This window comes from Brachyistius frenatus, unplaced genomic scaffold (assembly GCF_029030835.1).
Source record: "Brachyistius frenatus isolate BFR_SWC_R1_liver_20210118 unplaced genomic scaffold, ASM2903083v1 Contig_38, whole genome shotgun sequence".
Lineage (NCBI taxonomy): Eukaryota > Metazoa > Chordata > Actinopteri > Embiotocidae > Brachyistius > Brachyistius frenatus.
This window is the reverse complement of record NW_027210637.1, coordinates 222,171-248,811: the sequence shown is the minus strand read 5'-3', so window position 1 is coordinate 248,811 and position 26,641 is coordinate 222,171. Positions and strand designations below refer to the sequence as shown.

Here is a 26,641-nt window from a genome sequence, read left to right as displayed (position 1 = left end):
CCATCAAACCACCATCAGGTCCATGACTGTATCAGCGCGTCTAAACCTGCTTACTGCAATCCCCTCGGCCAGCCAATGGAAACGGATCGCCTTTGACGGCTACCTGTCCCAAACTAACAACTAATAACTCAAAGGTTTGGCAGACGTGCTGGTTTTTCCATGACTGGGGCGAGTGGAGCACGACTTCCCTTCGAGGCCCCGAGGCCCAAAAAAGTGTGATCCGCCTGTTAAAGAGCTGCCAGCTGCTAGCTGGAGGGCTGGAGAACATAAACAGAGACATGTGCTACCGGGACCCACACGCTCCGCTCGCTCTGCTCCGTAGCCACACGCGTTCACACCGGGTTATTCTTTTACAGGATGCCGTCCCAAGTGCGTTGCATAATCCGGCCTGAACCCGGCGCTGTGCGTTCAAAGTTCAGGAAAACATGTAAACACGTCTTGTGGCCCGCAGCCAAGTAAACTTGTTAATTCAACTTGGCAACAGGGCGTAATCTGAAAACACTACCGGTTCTGATTAACGGCGCAAAAACAAGAGTGTGCAAGCTTAGCCGTGCAGTATTACACGCTTTATTACAGAGAGGAAGAAGGAACAGAAAGAAACAATAATGCTGCCGTGTGATTTGTGCAGTCTGGTGTCTCTTCCGAGCGAGACAGAACTATTAAAAACGCTCCATTTGTTCGGTATTGCAGAACCTAAATCAATTTTAATGTGTCCGGACAGCAAAGTTTTTAACATCATAAAAAAAAAGAGATCCAATCTTTGGTTGTATGAGTAATAGGATTTGATTAAAAAAAAAAAAAAAGTATTGTCCAAAGACAAACAAAAGTATTGAAATTAGGACCGTGTGACTATTTAGATGGTCGGGCCCTCTGGTTGGGTGGGGGTCCCCTTTAACGAGTTCACCCACAGGTCAAGAGTCATGAGCGCTATCTGCTTACGATCAATCACCCGGACCTTTTCACAAGCTGCCACCACTGCCACCACCGTGGGGATTCCCTTTATTGGGATTCCCTTTATTGGGATTACGGGCTTTTCGCTCTGTGCTCAGCCTGCTGGCATTCGTACAGACTCTGTGAGGTAGAGGGCAACGGGAAGCTAAAGAGGGGGATGGGGGGGGGTTGTTCGGAGACAGGTGCGCTCTTCTCACTGGTTTGAAAAGGTCGCGGCTCAGTTAGGATAAAGGTGCAGATCTTAGTAACACGTCAAATAAAACCTGATGGTATTTGTGAGGCCTTTTGCTCATTTAAGATTACTGTCAATCAAGTCTAATCAAACCACACCCACACAATCCCGACGCAGTCGTTGTCTGAGCTTTATAATTGTCAAAGCTTCATAATAATAACAATTTAAGTTTCTCCTCTGCATTCGAGTCATCGATAACTCATGTCTCCAATTTTGAACCAAGTCTAATGGGGCTCTAAAAGCATTCAAAACAATTGCTTTAGCTTTGAGCCAACAGTTTCCTAATAGCTGGGACTTGTGGAGTCTATCAGTCCACACAAAAGACTTTTCCGTCTCGCTGAAGTGTCTCTGAGAAAGACAATCCGCAACCCCTTCCACCAGAGAACAGCGACAGAATTATGAAGCAATATCTGCCAGAACAGCATGTTATATTAAAAATGAGCTTCAAAATGTGACATAAATATATACTTTATACATGATTAGGGACTTCCTTCTGTTATTTTTTTTGATGAATACGAATGAGCTACAAACAAATGTTATAAACTCTCCTTTCCAGGCATCCGGGGACAACGCGGGTGTGGAAAACAGAAACAGTTTGTGTATCTTTTTCCTCCTTTGCCTAATTTTAGCATGCAATCATGCGGTTTCCATGACTTGGCAGAGGCTTTGTAAGATTTGGGGATAATATTGGATCATGCCTCTCCGGATCGCCGCTAAATCACCACAATCAGCTGCAGATCCAACCTCTCATTATGTCAGACTGATCCGAGGGGGGTGGGGGTGGGGGTGGGGCAGTAACACCAGGACATCCAGGGGAGTGTACGCAGCAAGATGCAAGGATGATCAAACGAGCATGTTCACAGAGCTTTGAACTTTGACTAGTGATACTTTATCAACTGACACAAACGCACAGATTCATGGACCCCCGCCCGCCTCCCCACCCTCCCACATAAAGACCACACATAAAAGATGCATTCACACGCCCACGCGCCTACGAACAAATCAGCAGAGACATTTGATGTCAACACGTGTTTGCGGGATGCAACAAAACCACCCCCTTTTTTTTTTTTTTTTCCTTCTTGTTGGCAGGAGTTCAGACGGACGCCGTCGAGGAAGCAGCTAGAGTTTTGAAATCAATCGAGTCGAGCTGCGAACCACAGCAGAGCCTCGGCCCGGGCCCCAAACAATGAACAAAAGAGTCTCACGAAACAGGGATCGTCGCAGGTAATGACAGTTAATAGAATATAATTGACGGGGTATTATGCAGTGGAATCAGCACCGGAGCGCAACGGGCTAATCCCGAAGCAGGGCCGCAGCTTCTGACGGAAATATTTCTAGTCTAAATTTGATGAGAGCAGAGTATGCCAAGGCTCAATCCGTTGCGATAGATGACCGTGTTTCATAGAACCCCAAAAAAAAAAAAAAAAGTGTAATGGCTAACATCTTTAAAAGACCACCCAGAAGACAAAAAAAAAAAAAAATAACGACCTCTGTCAGAAGAAAAGAGCGAACGTCATTTAAAAAAAAAAAAGACAAAAACAATCACATTATTTTCTAACTGCAAGACAATGACGTGGGACAGAACGTTATGCAAGACCTTTTGTGCGGGATTACAACGAGTTGACTGCTCACATGTGCCAACCACACGGTTGTAGGCAGCAGCGATGAAACAACCTCTCACGTGAACCCTGCCGCGCCGACGGATCAACAGATACTCAAGTCTGCGTTGTAACATATTGTGATGAATGTGAGGAGAGGATGTAGCTCTCGCTGCTTTCCACGTATTTAAACAAGGAAAAAAAACAACAACAAAAAAAAACACTTTTACCGTCGCTCTTTCATTTTAGTCAGAAAAATCCCAACTGTTCAACAGACTCCCGGGAGAGTCATCTGGCGCGGGGAAACCTTACGCAACCTCCGATTACCCATGGACAACTTCTACTCAGGCAAGACACTCTTGACATGTAAATAAGTAGCTTCTGCTCAGATGAAACCAGACTGCAGCTGCAAAAAAAACAAAAAAAACGCTTGCAGAGCAACTGGACGCCAAATCGAATGTTAAAATACGACTGGAATCGGCAAGAAAATGATCACCAGCAAAACAAATTTGGAAAAATAACGGTCAGTCGCGCGTTAAATTGGAAACGGTCAAATAACGGCGCCGCGCGGGGGGTGGGGGGGGGGGGGGGGGGCGGGTCTGTCGTCTGCAGCGGGCCTTGCGGGAACACCTTTCTCCACGGCGGAGCCGTTTTCGATGTCACACCTCGGGCTCTGGAGACCGGACCGCCGTCTGTCAGTACCAACCGCTCGGAGGAAACGTCTGTCGGGCTGTTTGCGCTCACGCTGGAAATGCCGGAGACCGCACGGACGTTTTGCATCACGTGACTGAGTTCTTCCAAAACGTCCACGTGTCAACAGAAACGTGAATTTATTGGACGGAAAGTATTTCGCCGTTTTAACACAAACAAGCCAGTAAATATAAAAACAGAGAGATATTATCTCTTAAACTAAACATGAAACCAAAAGCAAAAAGACAGATAATTGACCAAAAAATAAACCAAAAAAACCGATCGTAGACAATTGCTATTTACAAACTTCTAACATTAAACATTTGCTCGTCATTTATGGAAATAGCTGTTGTTCTTGTCAAGAGTTCAATTAATATTGTTGCTAAAGATCCAATTTGATTTGAACGTAGACGCTGTTGTACTGGAGACACGGAGAGATTGTTTAAATATTTAGCGAAAGCACCTGTCATCTGCGAAACATATCGTGATATATATTGTCCATATAAGTCAGCCCTACTTACATGTCACCTGATCTCAATTGGAAAGAAATGGGGCTGGCGCGCGCGCGCACGCACACACACACACACACACACACACACACACACACACACACACACACACACACACACAAGCTGTCATATTCAACCAAACACTGCGTGACAGCAATTCCCAAAGACGAGCGGAGGAAGTGGGAGCGAGAGACGTTTTCCGGACTCGGCTCAGCTTCTTGCGTCTCACTTCGACAGAGCAGTGAATCAAACACTTCTCATGAGAGAGGAGAGCCATGCGGCACATCGATACCGACGATGCTTCGATGGGACACGAGTTCACGTGTCAAATTACAGCACCGCGTCCTTCGATCCTTCGCCTTTCTTACAGAAAAAAAGGGTACGTGAGGTAACAAACCAGCTACTGCTCGGTTGCAAGCGGCGCGTTCAAAATAACGCCCGTTGATGCTTGAAGTTCGTCCTTTAAAAGGAGGTTCTGACACGTGGCGTCTGTTGGAAAGAAAGCAAACTGTGGTGTTAAAAATCTTTTTTATTCAGTGACATAACCAACTACACGCCGTGTTAAGGAAACTGTTCACTTCTGTATGTATGCTTTTCTTCATTTTAAGCAACAAGCGAAGACAAAATATTTGTTCTTTGTTGCGTTTCAGCGGTTCTCAATGGATTTCCCAGAAGGCCGTTAGTTCGATTTTTTTCGATTTAGCTTTTGAAGCAGTTCTTGATCTGCGCTTCCTTTCACATGAAAGATGAAAAGCTCAATGGACGTCGCCGGCGTTCGCATGAACTCATCATTTGAGGAAGCTTGAAACTAAACAATAAGGTCAGCTTTCAAATGTTTCCAGAAAAGGAAGAAGAAGAAGAAAAAAAAAAAAGGCATTCTTTTGATATCAAAGTGTATATTTTTCTTCACGCACTCTAATGTTGAATCCTCACTGTGAAGAGAGTACAGCTGCAGTAATATGCTGAAGCAACAACAAAAAAAAAGATTTCAAGCAATAAATCTCGGGATTGAAAAGTCACAGGTCTTTAGATGTTTGAAAATGTATTATGTAACAATGAAGTATTGCAGAATAATTCTTTTCTGAAGCAAAAAGTAGAGACATTTTTTTTTAAAGGCGCTGTCTGTTTGAGTTCATGGAGAAGACATTGGAGCTAAAACAGACCCCTCCATAAGTCCTGGACAACAGCAGAGTGATTAATGAGAATAATAAACTACTGCAGTTCACAATTACTTTTATGTACAGTACATTTTAGTGTTCTTAGGTTTAAATTTGTCCTTAAGTATATATATATACTAGTATACAAAAGAATACTACACGTAATACTACAATTACAGTTCAGTATTGAGATATGTGCAGCAGTTATTTTTTTAAGAAGACATTTACACGTGAACTTGAAAAAGCAGCGCAAAGTGCAAAAGTGTGTCTGAAATGGGATATAAATCAGCGATAAATGAGAATTCACTCTTAGCCGGCCACATCACTGGTCTAAACACAGCAAAACAGCATTCGTGCGACGCATGATGACAAACAGCTCAACAAAAACAGAATTTCATGATGATGACAGCTCTGACTCGGCACCAAAATGCCACAAAGACGAGTAAAGTCAATTTTTTTTTAAGCTCAGAAAAACACTGAAGGTTACAATTCCCCAAAGGGGATAAGATGCTTTATATGAGGAAAAATACACATTGCTTGGCCTGTTATACTATTTTTTGGATAAACCTATCATTTTAAGCATTTCAGCATAGCTGTACACAAAGCCGGGCAAACGCTGCAGGGGGAATATAAACAAAATACAGGTTACGTCCATAAGACGCTGCTGAAATAACACCAAACGGATTCAAACCTAACCCACGGCGTCAACACTTGTCTTTAGGGCTGCATATTTAGCATTGTGCCGGTGATTAATATACTCAATGAGGCTAAAACAGCTTAGCAAGTGTGCCACACACTCCCACACTGCATCCATTCACATGCCAGACAGCGTCGTTTCTACTCAGGCTTGGCCGTTGCTATTGTATATTTATATGTGAATAAGAACAGGGCGGGTTTGTTTAAAGCCAAACTAGAACAGAACATTTAAAAAAAAAAATGCAAAAGTAAAATGTACTTTCTGACATTGCTAACCGGCGCCAGCCAGCCAGCCAGCCTTCGACCACGTAACTATACATTCAAACTAAACTCCTGGCATTCAACCAGAGGGGACTGCTCTCCTCCAAACTTGTTTTCCTAAGAGCTCGAGCGGTCCGAATTCCAACGCCCGGCTCCCCTTCTTTATGTCTCCCGTTCCCCCTCGGCTCCCGATAAGCCCCTCTGATTAAACAAGCCAAATTTCCTGCAACTGAAATGGCCTAGCCCTGAGCTAAATGTTAGTATTCCAGCCGGTCCGTCCCATTTCCACCCTGATTAGATGATGGAACAATGTTTGGGTTGTGGATTAACTCCACTCTTGGCCCTCCCCCCCCCCCATTGGTGCTAACTCACTTCCACCCCATTTCCCTCCCAACTTTTTTCCTCCCAGCGCTCGGTGAGGCCTTGAGCCCACTTGAGTGAGAAGAAGGGAGTATTTTTTTGGCCTTGGGATTTCTTGGCAGTCGGGGATAAAAAAAAATTTTTTTAAAAAAAGAGAGGAAAGACGACGTGAAGGTGCTAAAACAGGACGAAGAAAACCAGGCCTGGGGTCAGACGTGATGCGAGGTGCGAGGTGACGGGCGGGTGGAAGTTGATTCTAGCGCCCTGTTTTAACTGCCGGGTGACGGGTGACAGCTACGGGTTTGCTCGCCAAGGCACGTATGAATGTCAGAAAATGTTGCATTCCCGTTTGAGCAGGAATGTGGTCGGAGCGGTTGCAGCCACGCTTTATTCTATTCATGAGCGAAATATAATATCCTATCCAAAGTGCCACGACGGTTTAGCGTTTTGAGATGTAAAATTGAAAGTAATCATAGTTTAACCAACGCTGACAAAATACATTTAGTGCTAATGAAGAGTATGTCTTCCAGTATTTTGTCCAAACCACCTAACAGGGCAGCGAGCAGTTACTTTTTTTTTTTTTTTTTTTTTAAAGACCAAGCTTACTGCCACATTGTGAACAACTCTCTCCAAATCAGCACTTGGCCGATCTACAATGAGTTTTTGGAAAGACCGCTCCTTCGCCAACACCATGTCCACGGTGTGAAAAGCGTCACTCTCACGGCTGTAATGTGGAAATTCGGTGCGAGGCTCGAACTTTGGAATTTAACGGGAGGTTCACTTGCACTCGGAGAGACTGTTTATATAAAAATACAAGTCTCTTATCGGTATACAAAGTCAGAGACATGTTTTATCCTGACAACTGCTCGCTTTATTCATCCAAATTTTATTCTGTCACCGGCGAGGAAGTCATGAGAACAAAATACTAGGCCACACAAAGAGAAAACGATCCTCAATGCGGTGTGGAAGTCGTCCATCAGGAGAAAGCTCATCAAAGTCCAATCTTTTCAGAAGTAGATGGAATAGTTCCACAACGGTTCTGTTCACGTGGAACAGTTTCCCTCGGTCAGTTGCAAAAATTGCTCTCATTTTAAGATAAACAGGGTTGAGTGAAATAGTCGCTTTTTTTTGTCTGTAAATGTAAAACCTGCTTTTGGGTGCGTTTTCAAATGATGAAGTTTGGCCAAATTTCTGTTGCGTTTACAATCATCACTGAAATTCGCAACTTGAGATTCAAGATGTTGAGTCCAGTCGGTGTCATAAATAGTCCTGGTCCCTTTGATTGTCCAGTTTTTTGGGGGAAAGGGACACACCGAGCCCTCACCATGTCGCCCCCTACTGGCTTGAACATGTGTGTGTCCACTCGCACACTCCCGGGTCCTCCGAACTCCCCACGGTGGCACAAATGCCGCCTCTTCAATTTAGCCATTACCCTCGGTGCGCAGTTACAAATCCCCATTCTGCTAACCCAGATCATCCCACACACAATTTCCGTGAAATTAGACAGGAAATGAAAGTGTGAATGAATGTATAAAAGAGCACTGTGAAGAGAAAGAAAGTTGGGGGGGAAAAAAAGTTTTCCTTCCCGTGAAAAACTTAATTCAGCAGATGAATAATTCATCAGATGAACAGGTGCGGCTGATGTCTCTTGATGAACGACAACTGTTATATGCCTGATGAATTTCCTTTGCTTTAAAAAAAAAAACAAAAAAAACCAGACCCTGGATGACAGAGTTTTAAAACAACAAGTGGTGGTGTTGGGTTTACACATTAGCCAACCAATGCAAAGCACAGCGACGCCTCACCGTCCCATACATCCCACACCTACTCGGATTTTAGAGACAACCCCCCACAGCGCTGTGAGATCAGAAACAAAGAGCCTCCGTGTCGACACCGGCCCTCCGATCTAAGCTTCCTAAGCAGTGGGGCTTTTTCAGGGGGCCTCCTCTAGTCTCCAATATCCTGCCTACTACCGTTCTCCCGAAGCCGAGGGCAACATCAGACCGGCGGCCACACTGTGAGCCGCATGTCAGATAGACAAGCAGGCGCCCCGATCTTGACCTGGTTGGATGGACATCTTGACGCCAGCTTTTAATAGGTGCTCTCATTGAGCACAGAGCCCCATTTAGGTTTCAATGTCAAACACATGAGGGATGGGCATTTAAAGGGCAAAATACTAATCCATATTTACTGGGAACTATTAGACTATTATTCGAAGACTCCCCTGCTATTCTTTCACTGCTTCACATGCACAAACGCATGAGATGGACCGTCTCGCTTGGTTAGTTGTGCATTTTGATAGACTTATGATATGCAAGCTTTACTTGGCAGGGTTCACACTGCTAATTTTAGAATTTTTGCACATTTCTCCCGTTTGCAGAACAGTTTTTTTTTTTTTTTTTTTCTCCCAGTATTAACTTGTTCTTATTCTTGTTCTGTTGTTGCTTAATGGTGGTTGGAAAACAGCTTTTAGGTGCATTACTGTAATCTTCTGATAGCGGTAACTATTTGGTGGTGGTTGAGAAAAAAACAGGACGATACAAACTATTCAAATTTTATGATTCAATTTAATTCAAAAATTCGACAAAATTTCCCCTTAGGATTTTTTTTTAAATGTGTGAAATAAATTGACGTGGCATTGCTCATTGACACAGCACCTACGCTGGTGCTAATGTGAGAAGCCACAAGTCCCTCCTGCAATGGTAAGATACATCATTTAATTAGTTGATTACCACAGGTCATAAATTCTCACGTTGCTGTTTTCTAAGCAATAAAACATTCTGCAGAATGTGCATGTTAGGAGCACAAAGCTCAGTACTGTATCCAGGCAACAAACCTTGGATCTCGGTAAATAGAAGAGGAATGATAACAACTCGATTAATCTCCATGATGTCATTTTAAGAGAGGGAGTTCTGTATCGCAGCCAAAACAAACCAAAACCTTTCTACACTTTCAAAGTGATAAGATCCCGTCCTCCGTCACGTAGTGCGTTCAGACATGCCCTCTCCTCCTTTTGTTTCGGTGTTTTGTCCTCAGCAAGACCGAACTAATCAGAAGCTTCACTGACATACAGTGTCAACACCGAGGCACAATGGGGGTTAATCGGCTTGTTTGCAATGGCCTCTGCTCTCACAAGTGTTGGAAGTGCGAGACACTCTTTGGCCAAAAGTGTACTCGTGATAAAACATCCACTTGACGAGCAACTCGACACCAAATTCAATTACAATTTGGTTTCCATTACATCTTCAACATAGCAGGCTACTAGCATTCCTAAACTCAATATGCACCTGTGGTGCAATGTTCAGAAATACGTAGGATCGAAATGAAATAAAACGTGAAATATTCTTGCCAATCAGCAAATGGTTTCCTTTCTGCTGAAATACTTCTTGTTGTTTTAAATTTATCAAAAGTAAAAAGACATTTTAAACTTAAAAAAAAAAAAATGCAGATTGTATTATGTTTAATTCTATTTACAGGTGAAATAAATGAAACTGTAGTTTTACCATGGTTGGCATTAAATAATAGATTTAAAGCAATTTTATTTCAATTCAAATGTGCAAATAAATCGGGTTTAGCTGCTGTATCGTCACATACATGCACCGTATTTGAGAAATGAACCATAGCCATAATGTACAAACATGGGTTAGCCATTGACCTTGAGGACACTACGAGGTGAGTGACATTTTAGACAAGGCATTAATGATTTTAAAGCTCAGAGATAACCCCCTACCCTCTCTTTTCTATACTAAGGATTACATTTTTTTTTTTAAATGTGGAAGTGGAAGGTAAAGGAATCCCTGTTCTCTTGACAGTTTCCCCAAACCTAAGCCCCCTTTGTCAACCCCAGGGAACATGGGCGTTTGTCAGTCCAAGTTAGCAGTGAGCTCCCATTAGAAAAAGGAAGCAGTGGAGCCAGGCTTTCCTCCTTACCCCCAATGCACAGAAATCCTGCCATTGTGCCTCTCCCCAGGGGGTTCAGGTTTTCTTTTTAAAGAAAGAATCTCTGGACCAATACTGTAGCTTTCAAAGAGAACAAAAATAACAGAGTGCACTGCCTAAATTCTTTGGAAGCTGCAGTCGGGGTGAGATAGTTTAGTTGAGAGTGTCACTGTTATTATTTTAAATGCCAATAAAGAACACATTTGGGAAAATTGTGTTGTACACAATGCTGATACTTTAATCACTGCAATAAGTCAATTTTCAGAGGTGTTTATTGGAACATGTGCAGGTCTGAATGGCAACACATGCTACATTTCTCAGTCACTTCAACCAACACCAGCTTATTTGAAGGGGACAAAATTCATTTGATAATTTTGAAGAGTGCTGTGAAATTTTTATGACCAAAATGATTTGCAAAACTGATACTTGCATAGCTCGGTTTTATAAATGTTAACATAAAATAACTTTTCAATGACGGTCATACCTGTGAAACTTGCTCAATTTCTCTCCTGTGACCAATCAAGTCTGATCTCATTCAAATTTCCAACTGACCCACACAGGTAAACACAAGAGATATATCGGATTATTCTTTCATATTTGCAAGAGTCCAACATTACATTGCGACGACAATGTCAAAAGGACAAGGTCAAGGTGTCAAGGTACTACGCGCAGATAAGCATCCTGTGTTCCTTTAATGACGTGTCACAGTTGGTCCGAGGCCACCAAGGGGAGCTGGCAGGTTTGCCCCCAAAAGGAGGGAGGTGCAGATGGCAAGATTAGTCGGGATTAAAGTTTATCCCTTGCTACCAGCAAGCTGATGGGGATAACAGCACTCAAGACCAGTACTGTTAGCTAAGATATTCCACTGTAGGTATTTACTTGACACTCTTAACTACTGGGACCAGGAGCGTGAGAGCTGCAAGTGTTTTGATCAAGGAAACCTGACGTATTGCATAATGGCAACTGTATTATCTGGAATCACGTGTTGGTTAAGCATGAGCTCTAGTAGGCTATGTGGTATTTCATATAACCAGTACATTAGTAAAACAGTACCAATTATGCTGTTACCATTATGAAAAATACATGATTATTCTACCCTAAATATTATACTACAGCAATTTTTAAGACTAGTTTAAATGGTGCAATGGGAGTTCTTAAGTAAATATTAAGTGACTTATTTGTAAAATACTTAATACTTAATGTCAATATATCTACGCCTCAATGCGGCTAAAACGTGTCAGATAGGGTCACAGAATATACATCATCTACTTTTCTTTAAAATTGTGATCTTCCCTTCTGGGAACTTTTATATCAGGTTGCGTCAACGATTGCTAAATCAAAAAGAAAAGTATCCTACCGGTAGGAGGTTGTTTGGTTGGATTGTGATGAAAGGCCTTGAGCTAACCGTACATGCGAATCTACTTTAAGAATGAAAAGATGGAAAGTTGGGTCAGAAACAGAAGGTGAGGATCAATCCAAAGATTGTCACAAAATGTCAATACATCCAGCAAAGCAAAAGAAATCTGTCTAATCATATCTAATTCCATGCATATAAGAGATTTGAAGAGTCGCGAGCTTATGAGTCAATGCAATTCCCATGAACGTAACAAAAACAACAAGAACAAAAGGGTCCACTTCGGTCAGCTGGACACGCGCTCCATAACGCTCGGCGTACATGGGGTTAGTGCATCAATGAGAAATGCTAGATGCCCTGCCAAAATTAAATTGGTGCCAACATTTAACAAACAGGTTGCCTGAATTGCAGAGCTGGCAGCGGTCCAGGTCTGAAGGAGCTGGAGGAGACCTCTGCCTGCTGCTGTTGTTACAGAGGCTGACCTGCTGCCGCAGGAGAGAACAGGACTCCTACTGTACAAGTCAAACATACGCCATTTAGCGAATGCTTTTATCCCCTTCACCACAGTGAGTGCTTAGATTTTCAGCGTGACTGCGCCCAGTGGAAATCTGAACTTACCACGCCGCAGTGGCAGTGGCAGGCTCCAGCTACCGAGCAACAAACAACTGACAGCTCCTTTAGGACTGGTCTCCTGCAGTTTCTTTTAGTTGTTTTACCAGTTATCAATGATGAGGTGGTGGTCTTGTGTAATTGTAACCATATTTTGATTGAAAAAGGGAACATGAATAAGAATTGTAATGACTTTTTGTTTTTCCTCGTGGCGCCTCAAGTCTGTCGCGTCAAACATAAACCGACACCTTCAAACGAATTTCACTCAGTGGCTTTGTTTCCATAGTGACTCAAAAATTATACAAACATTTGCAAGAATATGCATGCATGGCTAAAAAAATGTTAAGTGGACATATTGTTGCGTGTCTAAAAGAATAATTGAACCATGTCAATGGTTGGAAAATTTGAAGTTTCTGCTGTTTTGCTTGGCCTTGCCCATCTTACTAAAACTACTAACGTCACTTAACTTTGAGGTCTTACACAAAGGGTGAGGTATACAGTAAAAAACAACAAAAAAACAACTAAAATATAATAAAACACTTTATAGTGGTCCCAATCTGATTGTCTGAGCCAAAGTGGGCTGTTAACTGCCACCAAAGAACCAAGTTTCATTTCTCCAAAGTGATAATCTGCAAGATCTTCTTTTGTTATGATATCTTGAAATGGTCTTGATCTTATTTGACCATCTCTTGTAATCTAGTGCTGAGCTGTCAGTTTCAGCTCGACTACCAAGAGAATGCGTCTAAATGAAAAAGTGCAGCGAATATAGTGTCATTTGTATCCTTAGGGTTTAAATTTCTGGACAGCAGGTGGAGCTATTTATGGATTCTGTCCTGATGATTTTATTACTCTTTTACTGATTAAACAATTCTTTTGTTCAGCTCACTTTGCTGTTGATGTCGTAAGTATCATAAAACATAAAAAGTTTTTCTTTGGTCCTAAAAAAGACATACTTCAAATCAGGCATACATAACAACAAATGAAGCACATAATACGAGAATAAGTTGGATCACTGCTGTGCACAACATTGTGTTTATGAAAACAATATTTCAGATAATTCATCTTAACATTTCCTCATGCTCAAGCAAATTAAATTTCAATTCAGCCGCACTTAGTGCTGGTACAGTAGTTGGTATAAAGTTAACGGGCTATTTCATCTTTCCTTGCTCAAACGAAGAGAAAGTGATAAAAGCAGGAAAGGAGTGACGCTCTGTTAACTCCCCTCCACTTCACACATGCTCATGAAGCAACTGTAGGTGCAACAAGACACTGTGGGACTAATTCGACAGACAGGTTTACTACTTAACATCTGCTGACACTGTACTTACAGGGACGCGTACTTCCGATCCTGGCAATTCAACTTCCCGCTCGGCAGCGAATTCTTCGACAAGATGCAGATTGATGACAGGAGATCATCAAACTTGTAGCATAGATCAGACCACCTAAAGTTGTACTCTAAGGATTCCCTGTTTTAGAAAAACAATCCTATAAATTCCAGTCTCTTTTTAGACACGAAGAGTGAGAATTCAAATTCGGGTCCTGGCAACCAACCACGTTCAAGCCATATTTATCCCTCTAAGTAAATAGATCTTTCTAGTTTACCACCGGGGCCCCTTTTCTGTCTCTATCTGATAGGACTACACCGAGATGTAGCCTTTACTCCGATGTGGGGAAATTAGTTTCGAACAGAAGATCAAGCATGACAAAACGTGAGAAAGAGAGAGAAAAAAAAAAAGCTCAGACGCTTATTCTCATGCAAATATCCGGCTAATGGTTTTAGCTGAATACCAAATAAGAGGAAGAGATGGTGGCTCAGGGGGGAAGGAACACACATGTTGTCTATCCTGCAGGTTCTTCTGTTTATAACAGACAGCTGTTGCATTTCCATTCGAAGGATATTTCTACTCCGATTAACTTCTTGAAAGACTTGAAAGTTTAATGCAAATTTTAGGAAAACAAGCAAAATAGAAAAAGTCCACCAACCTGGGTGATTTTAAAATTTTAAAAAAATTAAAAAAAATCGGTAAATTGTAACTTAAAAAAAACAAAACAAATCTTTACAAATATAATCAATAGAATTCATGGAATTAAATCATGTTTTCTGTTGCTGCACAGCAAAGATGACAAAAAAAAATAAAAAAATAAATAAACTTTCAAATTTACTCTGATATGACAAAAATGCACTGATGGCATGCTGCATCACGCAGGCCAGTCAGCTGAGGCTTGATTGTGTCACTTTCCAGAGTGTGGTGACAGCATGCATTGTTGTTGGGGCGTGTGTGTGTGTGTGTGTGTGTGTGTGTGTGTGTGTGTGCGTGTGCGTGTGCGCGTGTGTACACTGATGTCTGAATGGGATGGGGACTGAGAGGTTGAGGAATGTTGGGGTGAGTGGGCATAGAGTTATGTATACCACAGAGGGTGAGTGTGACACAATGAAAGCCATCCCACTCAGTTCTAAAAGCCTCCATTCATGCTGGATACGAGTCATCTGCTTCTTTGCAGAGCAAAAAAAAAAAAAAAAAAAAGACAAATCATTTTACCTTTTACTTTGCAACCAAAAGTTTTTTTTTTTTTTTTTTTTTTTTTTTATGAAACCAGACAATAGCCGAGGTATTTCACTCTCCCTGATTCAAGAGGCTGTCATTTTTCATTGTTGAACTTGTGCTGAACAAGCTGAATTAAAGCTGAACAATCTCAGTAAATGTTGGCAGGAAATCCAAATCTAGAAGGATGAAGACAGATTAGCTCCGAAAGGCGTGGATCAAACATGAAATATACATTTCAGGCTAAGGACGAATAGGAAAACAGTCAAATTTAATATACAAACACAATATGAAACAGAGCAATGTTTCACAATGGCTGTACTAACATATTGATTTTTAGCAGTTAATACATCTACCATGTGTATAATCGGAGTCTGGCATGTTAGCAAGCAAAGTTTTACTAATCCAAACTAAAGTACAGCTGAGCTTTTCCACAGATTTGGTCATTAAGCAAAGGGACCAAATTAATAACAGTTACGGGGGTCATGCACATTTCAAACAAATTTCACTGCAATCCAACCAACAGCCGAGTCATTTGACTAAATAACACAAATGTAAACTTTGTGTTGGTTCAAGAGTAAAAGTCACAAGATCATCAAATTCAGTGGGTTTCATCTTCTAAACGCCAATATTAAATTTCATGGCAATACAGCCAATGGTTGTTGGGATATTTCTCCCAGTTGTACACCGACTGACCAACATTGCCGACACTAGGAGCCACAGCGTGTTCTCCATCCTGTCCAATAGACGAGAGCGAGCCGAGACCCCGGGAAAGAAAATGAGCACGATCCGTTTCCGTGAACCGGTCTCACGCTGTTGCCGCACGACCGTCAGTCAGCCGGCGCAGGTTGCACTCGCTCCCTCGACAGTCAGAAAGAGTCCAGCTCCCCAGTGCCCCAACTCAGAAAACTAGGAAACCAGCTCAGCCTGCATGACCCAATTAGAAACATCCCCTGGACAGAGGAGAGACACCAGCCTCCGTCCTATCCATTAAACAGTCCTATTTTGTTCTCCAAGAACATCCCTGAATAGTGCGGGATACAAGGCGAAATCCGAGTAACACCTAATGCGACGCTTTTAAAATGACTCGCAGTGCTGTCCGACAAATAAAAACTTCCCACTTCAGCTGGGAAGCTGCCCATCGCAAAAAAAAACAAAAAAAAACCAATCTTCAGCTGGGCTAAATATGCTCCGTGCAGATGTGGAACGAGGGCAGCAAAATATTTACCGACAGATATTTAACTTTAGGGACTCGAGAGGAGTGTTGCGCATCAGCAAAAGTCTTCACCAGCCGGTCTGGGGCCTTAAATCGGTGACCTTCTTAGTCAAAACCCCACAAAGCAATCAATACATCTGAGTGAAACGGGAGGCACGCAAAGTGACCCACTTTTTGCTTGCGAACAAGGGCAATCAATAGAGCGATGGCAGATTAGATGACAGAGGAGGTACGGCCTGTAATTATGGACAAAGATTAGAGAACAAGCTCGTGACGCCTTTCGAGTCTCTCAAGAGTGTCAGATGCTTCTCTCCCTGTGTCTGATGAACTAAACCAGCGTAGAACATTTCAGATTAACTTGATTGATTGATTGAAAGAAGACAGGGCAGAGAACTCTCCCGCGGCGTCACGTGTGTTTCAAGGTCATCTTTTTAAATTTGTATCTCGTGTTTAATGATAATAATAATAAAAAATTTAAAATTAAAAAAAAAAAAAAAGCAAAACCACAAGTCAAATCATTTCATGTTATGTTCGAAGATATATCATCAACTCAAAACAACTTGGGGGGGGGGGGGGGCTTTTTCAGACATGCTGTGGCTTTCATAAGGAATTAAGCGCAGCAAATTACAACACGGTTGCATAATAGCGGGGTTGGTGCGGAGGGAACATTTCTACAGCTCCTTAGCTTTTTATTTTCCATAAACCTCATCTTTACACATTACGAGCCAAAGCCTAAGGGGTTTACGTGGTTTGAAGGGTTAAGATTTAACTGTTCATCAGGGTGCTGAGGGTGTAACTTCACACTTACGACAACCCAAACTTTGGTAGGCCACGCCGACGGCAAATGTACACAACTGGAAAGGAAGCTAATTTCAGGCAAGAAAAAAAAAAAAAAGGAGGATTTATAAACTTACACAGACCGGAATGTGAATATTATATGTAAATTGTTCTACTTTGAAGGACTAAGTAGATGCTTTGAGCGTTCTTTAAGTGCCCAACACTCACAGTGACGTGTTGTCGTCATCTGTCAGTTAGGCTTCTTTTCAAAGTAGCATTGGCATCAGATGCACTTGCAAATGTTGTGAGTAACAACAATTGCCAACAGCTTCCCTGCAGATTGCGGCTGTGCAGCCCTGGCACGCAGCCGGCTGTCCCTTCATCCCACTGGCCTTTATTGTCCGTGCGCGCGCGCGCGTGTGTGTGTGTGTGTGTGTGTGTGTGTGTGTGTGTGTGTGTGTGTGTGTGTGTGTGTGTGTGTGTGTGTGTGTGTGTGTGTGTGTGTGTGTGTGTGTGTGTGTGTGTGTGTGTGTCTTTCTATAGTTACGTGTAGCAATTCTGGTTAAAAAAAATATATTTATGAGAAGAAACACAATTTTAAAGGACATCTCGATGGTTAAAACTCGGGTTAAAGTTATTATAGGGTTCAGGTTAAGGTTCTCACAAAGATAGAAAAACCAACATGTGTGTATGTGTGTGTCTGCCGCACTGCAGTTTGACTGCCCGGCTGCTCGCTCTCTCTCTCTCTCGCGCTCTCTCTCGCTCTCTCGAAACGAAAGCTAAAAGGAGGTCTTTCAGTGCATCAACACACAGACCTGACAGTTGAACAAGACGAATATGTTCACCTCGACACAGACAGACCTGCAACATTAGGAGACACACACACACACACACACACACACACACACACACACACACACACACACACACACACACACACACACACACACACACACACACACACACACACACACACACACACACACAGAAAGTCAAAGGGACATCCCTCACTGATCAGCAAATATATCCCATGCTGTGTTTTTGGCTGAAGTGTCTCCATGCACGTATCTAGTGATGAATAAACCCTGGACAGGTGGCCGGTGTGTCACACAATTTGCCATTACGTGGCACAAGAATCAGTCATTATGGAGCCACGCTGTCAGTGGGCATCAAACCTGTTGAAATTGTTACATAAAATGAGTCTGGCGTTAGTAAATCTTATCAAATGTGAGAGTAGCGAAGACTGGAGAGGCCTTGCAAAATTTGACTTTGAGCTCCTAAATATTCTAGAAATAAAAAGCAGCCTCTCTTGCAAGTTTCAGCTTTTTTTTTCTCATGCAGAGCCAAAAAAAAAAATCTGTTCCTAAGCTTACAGTACAGGCTCATTTTTTTTTTTTTAAATCAAGGCCTTTCTGGGACAAAAACACAGACTAATCTCCCCTGAAAGCACAAACCATCCTGATTATGAAAAGGTGCAGCAAGTCAAAAATATGAATTCTGTAAGATTACAATCATCTGTGATAAATTGTCATCAGCCGAACTGGATATCGTTGCTTTTCACCCAGTCCAGTGACCTTCTTTATTTGAATATATTTGGTTGTGAAATGAAGTAACCTGCAGATTTTACTAGATAAGGAGAACCTCCCTGCTTCACACGAGCATATTTCCCGTGTGTAAGTCTACTCAGGCGGGTACACGCCGTTACATATGTACTTTGCGTCTTTTACTGGGCGTGAACAGCAACCAACAAATCCACTGCTTTATCTGAAAAGCCCCTTGAAATGAAAGGCATTATGGAAAATCAGCTACAGGCATGCGAACACGGAAAAGGCTGATGATCCGTGATGTGGAAGTTCAGGTACCGATAATTGTTAAAACAAGGTAATCTATTATTATCTATTGCTTCCTGTATGCTGCTGTAGCGAAAAAAAATTTCCCCTCGGGGATTAATAGAGTAACTACCTAACCTAACCTAACCTGTGGTCATTCTTTGATTTTTCCATGACTTAATGCCTGTTGCCGCAGTAACAATAGAAAAACACACGTAGAAGCATGCAGACATAGTGTAAAAGGGACGGTGGAGGGGGGCGGGGGGGCTAATCTCTACTTCAGTAATCCACCACATGATCACCTCTCACCCCAAACGTGCATGTGTTCATAAAGACCCATCTGTACCCAGACGGGAAGGCATTTGCTGACAACTGCATCATTTGTATTCAATCTGCGAGCGCCCCAAACCTACTGAAATATACAGCAGAAAGCATTTGAGCATATTTAACAGACTGGGGCCAAATGACGCATCCCACAGCACATTATTTAAAAAGCGAGAGTTTGAAGATATAGTCATGTTGACAAATGGGAATAATAAAATAAAAATTAAAAAAACCAAACATGCGAGAGTGGATGACAAGGTCACTAATCCGCTTCTTTCAAACATGTAATCCCGCCTGCTCGCCGTTTCACTAATACTACAGTGTCAACACAACAGTTCTTTTTCCTTCCTTCACCAGGACAGGACAGAAGGCTTCTGCTGAGATTAAGAAGATCATAACCACGGGATTAGTGATTAGCATCTTACTTTCAGGGATTTCTCATTTGCGCGAGCGACTGACGCCGAGTGGAGCTGATTTATGTTGCTGGAAAACGAGGGAGACCGAATCTAACCGTCAACGCAAAAAATATCCAGTTTGGTTTCGCAGTCGTAGCTAAACTCAGCAAAATATGAGATGGTTATGATGCAAGGGATTTAAACCAATAGCCTTTAGGATTGCTTTGGTGTTGGCAATATAAATGAATGTCAAAACACTGAAGCGACTTCGAACAAAGCTTACTTAAAAGGTTCAGTGTATAGGATCCAGGTGGCTCTATTGGCAGAAGTTAAATATAATATTCATACGTCTGTGACAAAATTGGAAAAAAGACGTGTCACTGGAATTTGAAAGCTTCCACTGCTGGATCATAACGCAATTTTTCTTCACGAGAAACTGGCATCAATTGGAATCATTATCTACTTCATCCATTACAGTAAATTGTTTAAAAATGAATACCGAGCTATATTCACAAACACACTGGAACCAGAGCTATGAAAACAGAAAAATCAAGCGTTTAAAAAAAAAAGTCCACGTTTCAACTTAATCGTCACCCTGAAATAACACATTTAACTCTGTACTGTAAGCTCATCATTCAAGCTGCCCAGTCAGCATAAAGGGGGTTTGTGGTAGAGCGTGGATTTCCACCTCAGCAGAGCATCAAGACGATGTGAAGGGGACATCCTCAATCTGGCATAAACCCCTTTTTCTGACAGACACTTCCTTCTAAAGTTACATTCTTCCATGGCTTACAGTCACATAGTCATGTATCTAAATGTGGACTGGAAGAAGAAAAGTTCAACACCTAACACTTCGGTCCATTTTGCAGGAAAGAACGACAATGGCGCCCAAACCGGGAATGACATCACGGAAGGAGTCAACGCAGACAGACCGGCTACAGATCTTTGGATAGCACACTTTTTTTTTTCTTTTTTTTTAACTACCTGAGGCCACAGAGAGAAGATATTTCCATCACGGCATCCAAAAAGGCAGAAAGTGTTTTCGACATTCAGTTCACGTACGAACCCGATGACTGCAAATTAGAGCAAAATGCATTACTCAAGAAGAAGGCTGTTGATGGACGTTCACCATCTCCTGCAGGATTGACCTCATGATAAAAGGTTAGGGGCATTTTTCACTTAACATCAATCAATATATAAGCATCATCGTTCCCTTCTTTGACATCTTTTCACATGGGCTCACTTTCACTGTAATAAAGGGGATAAACATGATGCATGTAATTAATTTGTTTCTCTCTGCAAACGGCAATAACACCTAGCTATGATTGTCTCGGCACTCAAAATCTCAAACCGAATCAGAACAAATTAGAGAAAAAACTAAACTGAGTAGTGTTTCTGTTGAGCCATTACAGTCCTCTACCACTATTCAAATATCTCGTTCTGCAAAGTAAAATGTATCTTGTATTATTCTTACAAGACGTGGTCATAGGTCTTTAAAACTCTTTGGGAACTATAACTTTTGTACCTCCCCCCCCTTTTTTTTTTTTTTTTTTTTTTTGGAGGGGTGAGGGTGTGGGGGTGTGGGGCTCAGTTCATCGTTTCCTAGCTGTTTTTACTCTGTAAGTTTCCGTAGCAAACACCAGGAGCTGTCATCAAATCTCATCCCATTTGGCAACGTTAACTTGATAGTCTGCAACTCATTCCAGTTGGATTAGGTCGGTCCTCACTGTCAATCAGTCGCCAGGCAAAACATGGTTTTAGTGTCTATTGGATGTCTTCCATTGTTTTCCTGCGGATAGAATATATTTTTGATTTATCGTGGGTTTGCAAAATATGTTGTTCTGTTTCAGTTAGCTTCGACTTAGAGAAAAAAAAAAAAAAAAAAAAACGATTCTCAAAACAAGTTAGCGGCTCTACTTTGCAGTTTTGAGCATTTGTTATGAATTGTGACTTCTGATGGAAGTTTCAACAATGCACACGTATCGAAAAAGCATTCCTACCCCGAGTCCCAAGATAAAATCCTGCAAAACACAGAGGATCTCAAGTCACGGGGATTTCTGCTAACAGACGCTCTAATAACACGGATCACACTGCTGATTTGTCGGCTGGACACGGTGATATCGCTGCAATGATATCAGCCATTGACACGCAGGTGATATCATTTTTCCCTTTCAGGCACATCACAATGGATCTTTGTATCATTTGCAGACTCCTAAACATGCCATGACTTGGATAGAAGAAAGAGAAGAGACACGGAACAAGCCGAGACGAACGATGGAAAAATTTAAAAAAAGTATCTTGCCGGGAAACATTTATTTTGCTTCCTCCGTGTAACATTTCCAATATAAAATCCAAAGAAAAGGGACATTAAGCTGATTTTTTTTTTGGAGATCCAGCTGTGACACTGTTCTGCAGGTACAGTTTTCATTTTAGATTCTTGGATTTACCTTTGATAGAGCTAAAAAAAAAAAAAAAAAAAATTAGCTGCTGAACCAATTCCTTAATTGACACTTAAAAAAAAATCTGCTGTTGTGATAAGCAATTATTTCAGAGGTTTTGCTGTGTCATATTTAATAGTAAATATCCTTACTGTTGGAGAGAAGAACAAGTCATGATTTGAATCCTTGTGACTATTCAAAGATCAGACAGTTTAACAATTAATCAGAAAAACAATCAGCAGATTAATCTATCTACCAATAATTGCTATTTACGACTCCAAACCGTTGACTGGAGACAAGAAATTGGACGAAACAATATTTGCAAACTGAGTTAATGTGCTGTCCAAGATGTCCTGTCCTTGTGAAAAGATGCAGCCTCAGCTGTCATTGCAAAGCTTTTTCAGTTTTAAGCCGGGTTTTAAATCATGTTGTGCATCCTAAGCTGCACAAGACAGCCTCTCTGGCTACGCGGCTTAATTGCCATAAAGATTAAACTCCTTCTTTCATTCGCTCATAAATTCATCTTTCAAAACCTCAAGAGAAAAGAACCAACATGAAATATACCAGTGAGTTAATCTTGAGTCGTTGGGTTTGTTCAAAACTGACAACATATCTCATTACCCTCCATGTGCCAAAGTAGGTTTACTTTTATTGGCAACTTTTTGGTTACATAATTAAAAACGTTTTGTAATTTGTTCCAACACACACTCTTCAAGCAAATTGTGTTTTTCCTTTAGAAATGGCTTCAGTCATAAGGCGAGCGATGGAATTGCGCAACTCTGCAGTTATTCTCTCACAGCCACGCTTTGATGTGAATTTGCCAGCAGCAAAATAGTCCTCAACTACCATTAAGAACAAAGGCAATTCATCACACCAGCATCAAGACGTTTCTGAGGAAAGATCCAGTCAGATTCCATCATCGGGTCTCCATTTCATGCAAACACCCCGTGGCTATGTGACACAAATCAATCAACCTAACCAACTGAGGGCTTCCACAACCTCATCAAAAGGACCGGTGAGTCTCCTCTGAAGTTCAGAGAAGCCTAAACACCATCATTAGCGATGGCGGTGCTGAAGAGATGGTGAGAGGAAGCTGCTGTCAAGGAAGTAATGAGTGCAGGTTGTGAATGCTTCATCAAGGCGATGGAGTTTGACATACGGTGCCGTTAGATGCCGCTTGCCTGAGCTCGGTTCCCATGGTGACACATTTCTCGGAGGACTATTTTGACATTCAAACTGGGAGGAAAAAAAAAAAGTGGCTCTTTTTTAAATTAAAAAAAAAAAAAATTAACATTTACAGTGCAAACCCTCCCATCAACGATCTATCTCACAACATGTGTGAAGCATTTAGGTAGGTAATAAACGCATACCACAGCCTAATAATTCAGGGCACGTCAGTTTGGTGGTTTAGCAATCAACAGGGTAAAATCCAGCACTGAACTATAAATCAGTTTCTCCTCAGGATGTAACTGTGGTGGGACCACCAGAACAGGCTGACAGAGATGCATAAATCTGGCTCTCAACAGCACTCAACAGCTGTGTGGTCAGCTAGTGCATGGCAGACTTTAAATTATTCTCACCTGCCAAAACAAAACTTGAAATTAAATAAAAGCTCCTCCATGTTACAAAAAACAACAAAGTAACCTCTATTATATTTTGTGGGAACCGGCCCTAAAATAGCACAAAGTAATCCAGCATGCCTCGGCAAGACAAGTCTACGTTACCCAACTTGGACTGCATTATATGGATCTTTAGTTCCGCTATAAAAAAAGTTGGTTTTAACATAAACAAGTCATATTAACAGGTAAAAGCACAAATCAAAAAAAAGAAATAAACGTCAAAAAAAGTAGACAAGTCAGAGGGAGTTTCGTTTCCAGCCTGACCAGGTGCGCAACACAAAGCACACAGGTCTCAACTGTTTCTTTGCAGGTTCTGATTTGTCTCTGACAATACATGGAAAACAGGGGACTTGTTGTTATAACCTCCACCCTCAGGTCCTGACATTATATATGACACAGCAGTTGAATAAAAGCAGTCAAACATTGGTCGTTGGGATTGCTGACTGAGGCTCTGTGTTCACTCAGGAACCAGTGGACCTGTCTCTGGTTCCCTGAGGTGACTTCTGGTCCGTCACCAGGTGCGTGTGCGTGTGTGTGGATAATGAAATGTGTCGCCGAGGGGGAAGGGTGAGAAAAGAGCACCACAAGAGTGGTGTCAGTTCACTCCCAACCTTTCAGCTCTCAGCCCTGATCTGCTTCAGAGATTCTAGGTCAGTAGTGGCTTTTTAAAGATGTGATATGGGCCTCCGGGGAGTTGGGAGCTGCTAAATAGGCCTGTAATGGCGCCTGACACGATTAAAGAGGTTCTGTCAGTTTTAATGAAAGTAATCAAATATGCAGGGTTGTCATTGTATTAAAATACCAAAGCATGTATCACTTTCTTTAATATTGTCCTATTCACATCGAGTAATATCAACACTGGCAGTTTAAAGAATCTCACTGTGCTAAGACATATCCAGTTTCAGGCATCTAGTTATAGTTTAATTCTGAATCTGACGTGAATTAAGTGAAACTTTAAAACTTTTTACTAATATCAGAATGTACATCAACAATGCTGTGACAACATGAGACGGATTTAGGAAGCTGATGTCATGATGAGGTTGCATATTTAATATTCTATCAATCTGATGCTTTTCAGAAAACTATATCAGGGGATGGTTGCAGTAATATTTTCAAAACTGACGCAAAAGTGATACGATACCACAAATAGTCAACACTGCATCAAACCTGATCATCTGCAGTGCACAGTGTATGTTCTACTTAATATTTTGCACTTATGTGTCAGATTGTTTTGGTTTTAAATAGACTTTAAATGAGACAGAAAACAACAAGCACAAATAAAGAGGCATAAGATTTGTTTAACTGAAAAATACAGGAACCGGTGGAAAAGCAAATTTAGTGAGAGTTTTTTGCATCGACTACAGTCATAAAGTTCAAAACAGACTGCAACCAAGTATTATTTTGATTACAAAGTAGTCTATCAGATCTTTCTTAACTAATCCTTTGGTCAATAAAAGATTAATAATGGTGAAAAAAAAAATAGCCATCAACGTTCTCCAGAATCCAGCTACAGTTCCACAGTTTAAAAAGTAAGAAATCTGAGTTGTTTTTTTTTTTTTTAAATAAAGAAAATCTGCATTCCTGACACTGGAATTTAAGACGTTTTGGTGAAAAATGTACTTAAAGGATTAATGGATTATCATAATTGTTTCTGTCGCTGAACCAATCGACTGAGTGGCGATGACTGAGGAAAGCGTGGCTGTAATCAAGGTTATACAGGTAGCACTCAACGGATTTACATCCGATGTGTCAGTGATTAATCACAGAGGGTTTGGGAGGGGGGGGGGCCCCGAAAATCTTCTCAAGTACAGAGAGGCCCTATAATCAGTGCAAGCGCCCCTGCTTACACTGAGACAGGAACTTTAGAAAAAAAAAAAAAAAAAAAAGCTTTGTGCCACAGTGGGTTTTAAAATGTGATTCTTAAGCCATTATGTAAACCTACAAAGCTGTGACTGCATTCCACCAACATGCAAAAGGTAACCAGCCCAGTCGTCGGGTGTTTCGAAGGCTGACGAGAGGAGAGCTCACTGCAGGATGACAAAGTCGGACTGAAACGGGGGCAGGCAAGTGCCGTGATTGAAATTCTCCCAGAACAAAACCTTGTTTGTGTGATTATTGTTCACCGGGCTCGCAATGAGGCAAAAATCCATTCCACATGATGCATTCATTGTTTTCAGCAAAACAGGCAGCAGACCCCACAGCAGCCACAGCTACTGTACAGCAGCCCCCACTGAAAACAACTGAAAGCCTGCTGCAACATTTAGGAGGGTCTGGTTAAAAAAAATAATTAATATATATACATATATATATGTGCAGTATCCTGGTTGTAACATTGCTGTGTTATTATAACTGGGGTCTATCAATGGAGGTTAAAAAATGTGGGACAATAAGGTGATTCATTTCTTTATAGGACTATTGTATTGCATATGATTAAAATACTCATAATTACAAAATGTAGGAGATAAATGCACCTTTGAGCCACAGGCAATCCATCACGGGAACTTCACAGACATATTATGAGGGAGTCACATTATTGTAGTTTTTGTCACCTTTCAACAGGTGACGAAGCAATAAAAAAAAAAAAAAAAATAAATAAAAACCTGGCGTTTTAAAGGAGAAGGCGCCGCAGACAGGAACTGTAAACCAGTAACTAAGGCCACACAATGACAACAACAACAACAACAACAACAACAAAAACACCTGCGCGGAAATAAGGGGACGCAAAGAGCCGAGGAGCTGAGACAACGTTTGGCCCGTCAGTGACTCACCTCGATCCATTTCTGCGCCTCCTGAAACGCGGAGTGTCCGGCCGACTCGGGGTGATGCTGATGAGACTGTCCTATGTCTGCAACCGGACTTGCCATTTGGCGGCGGAAGCTCTGCTCTTCAAAGAGTTAAAATGCCTGTAAAAAATTTAAAAAAAGAAAAAAGAAACGTGTTGAAAGCAGCCCGGCGCCGCGTTATTCCACCGGGGGAAAAAAAATCAGTCGTCGACCGGTGCCGTGAGTCTGCCGAGCTCTCTTCCCCTCCGTCGGTTGTAGGTGTTGCAGCTGGCGGCAGCACCGGCGGACGGAACCAGTTGCTGCTCTCCGGTATCGCTCCTGTTTGGGCAAAGACGAGCAGCGTCAAGTCAACCAGAGCTAC

The 26,641-nt window shown here is 41.8% G+C and overlaps 1 protein-coding gene across 7 annotated transcripts in view; it reads right to left on the bottom strand.

Annotated features, from left to right (window-relative positions):
- The window catches only part of limch1b (LIM and calponin homology domains 1b), an 82,257-nt gene extending 55,616 nt beyond the window's left edge, over window positions 1-26,641 (bottom strand). For 4 of the 7 annotated variants that reach the window (XM_069701692.1, XM_069701693.1, XM_069701694.1 and 1 more), the window contains exon 1: window positions 26,266-26,640. In XM_069701692.1, the coding sequence (XP_069557793.1) occupies window positions 26,266-26,361 (96 nt within the window). In that variant the 5' untranslated portion in view covers window positions 26,362-26,640. Of the gene's footprint in view, window positions 1-26,265 lie in introns of all 7 variants that reach the window. The other 3 variants (XM_069701689.1, XM_069701691.1, XM_069701690.1) reach the window with 1 other exon arrangement.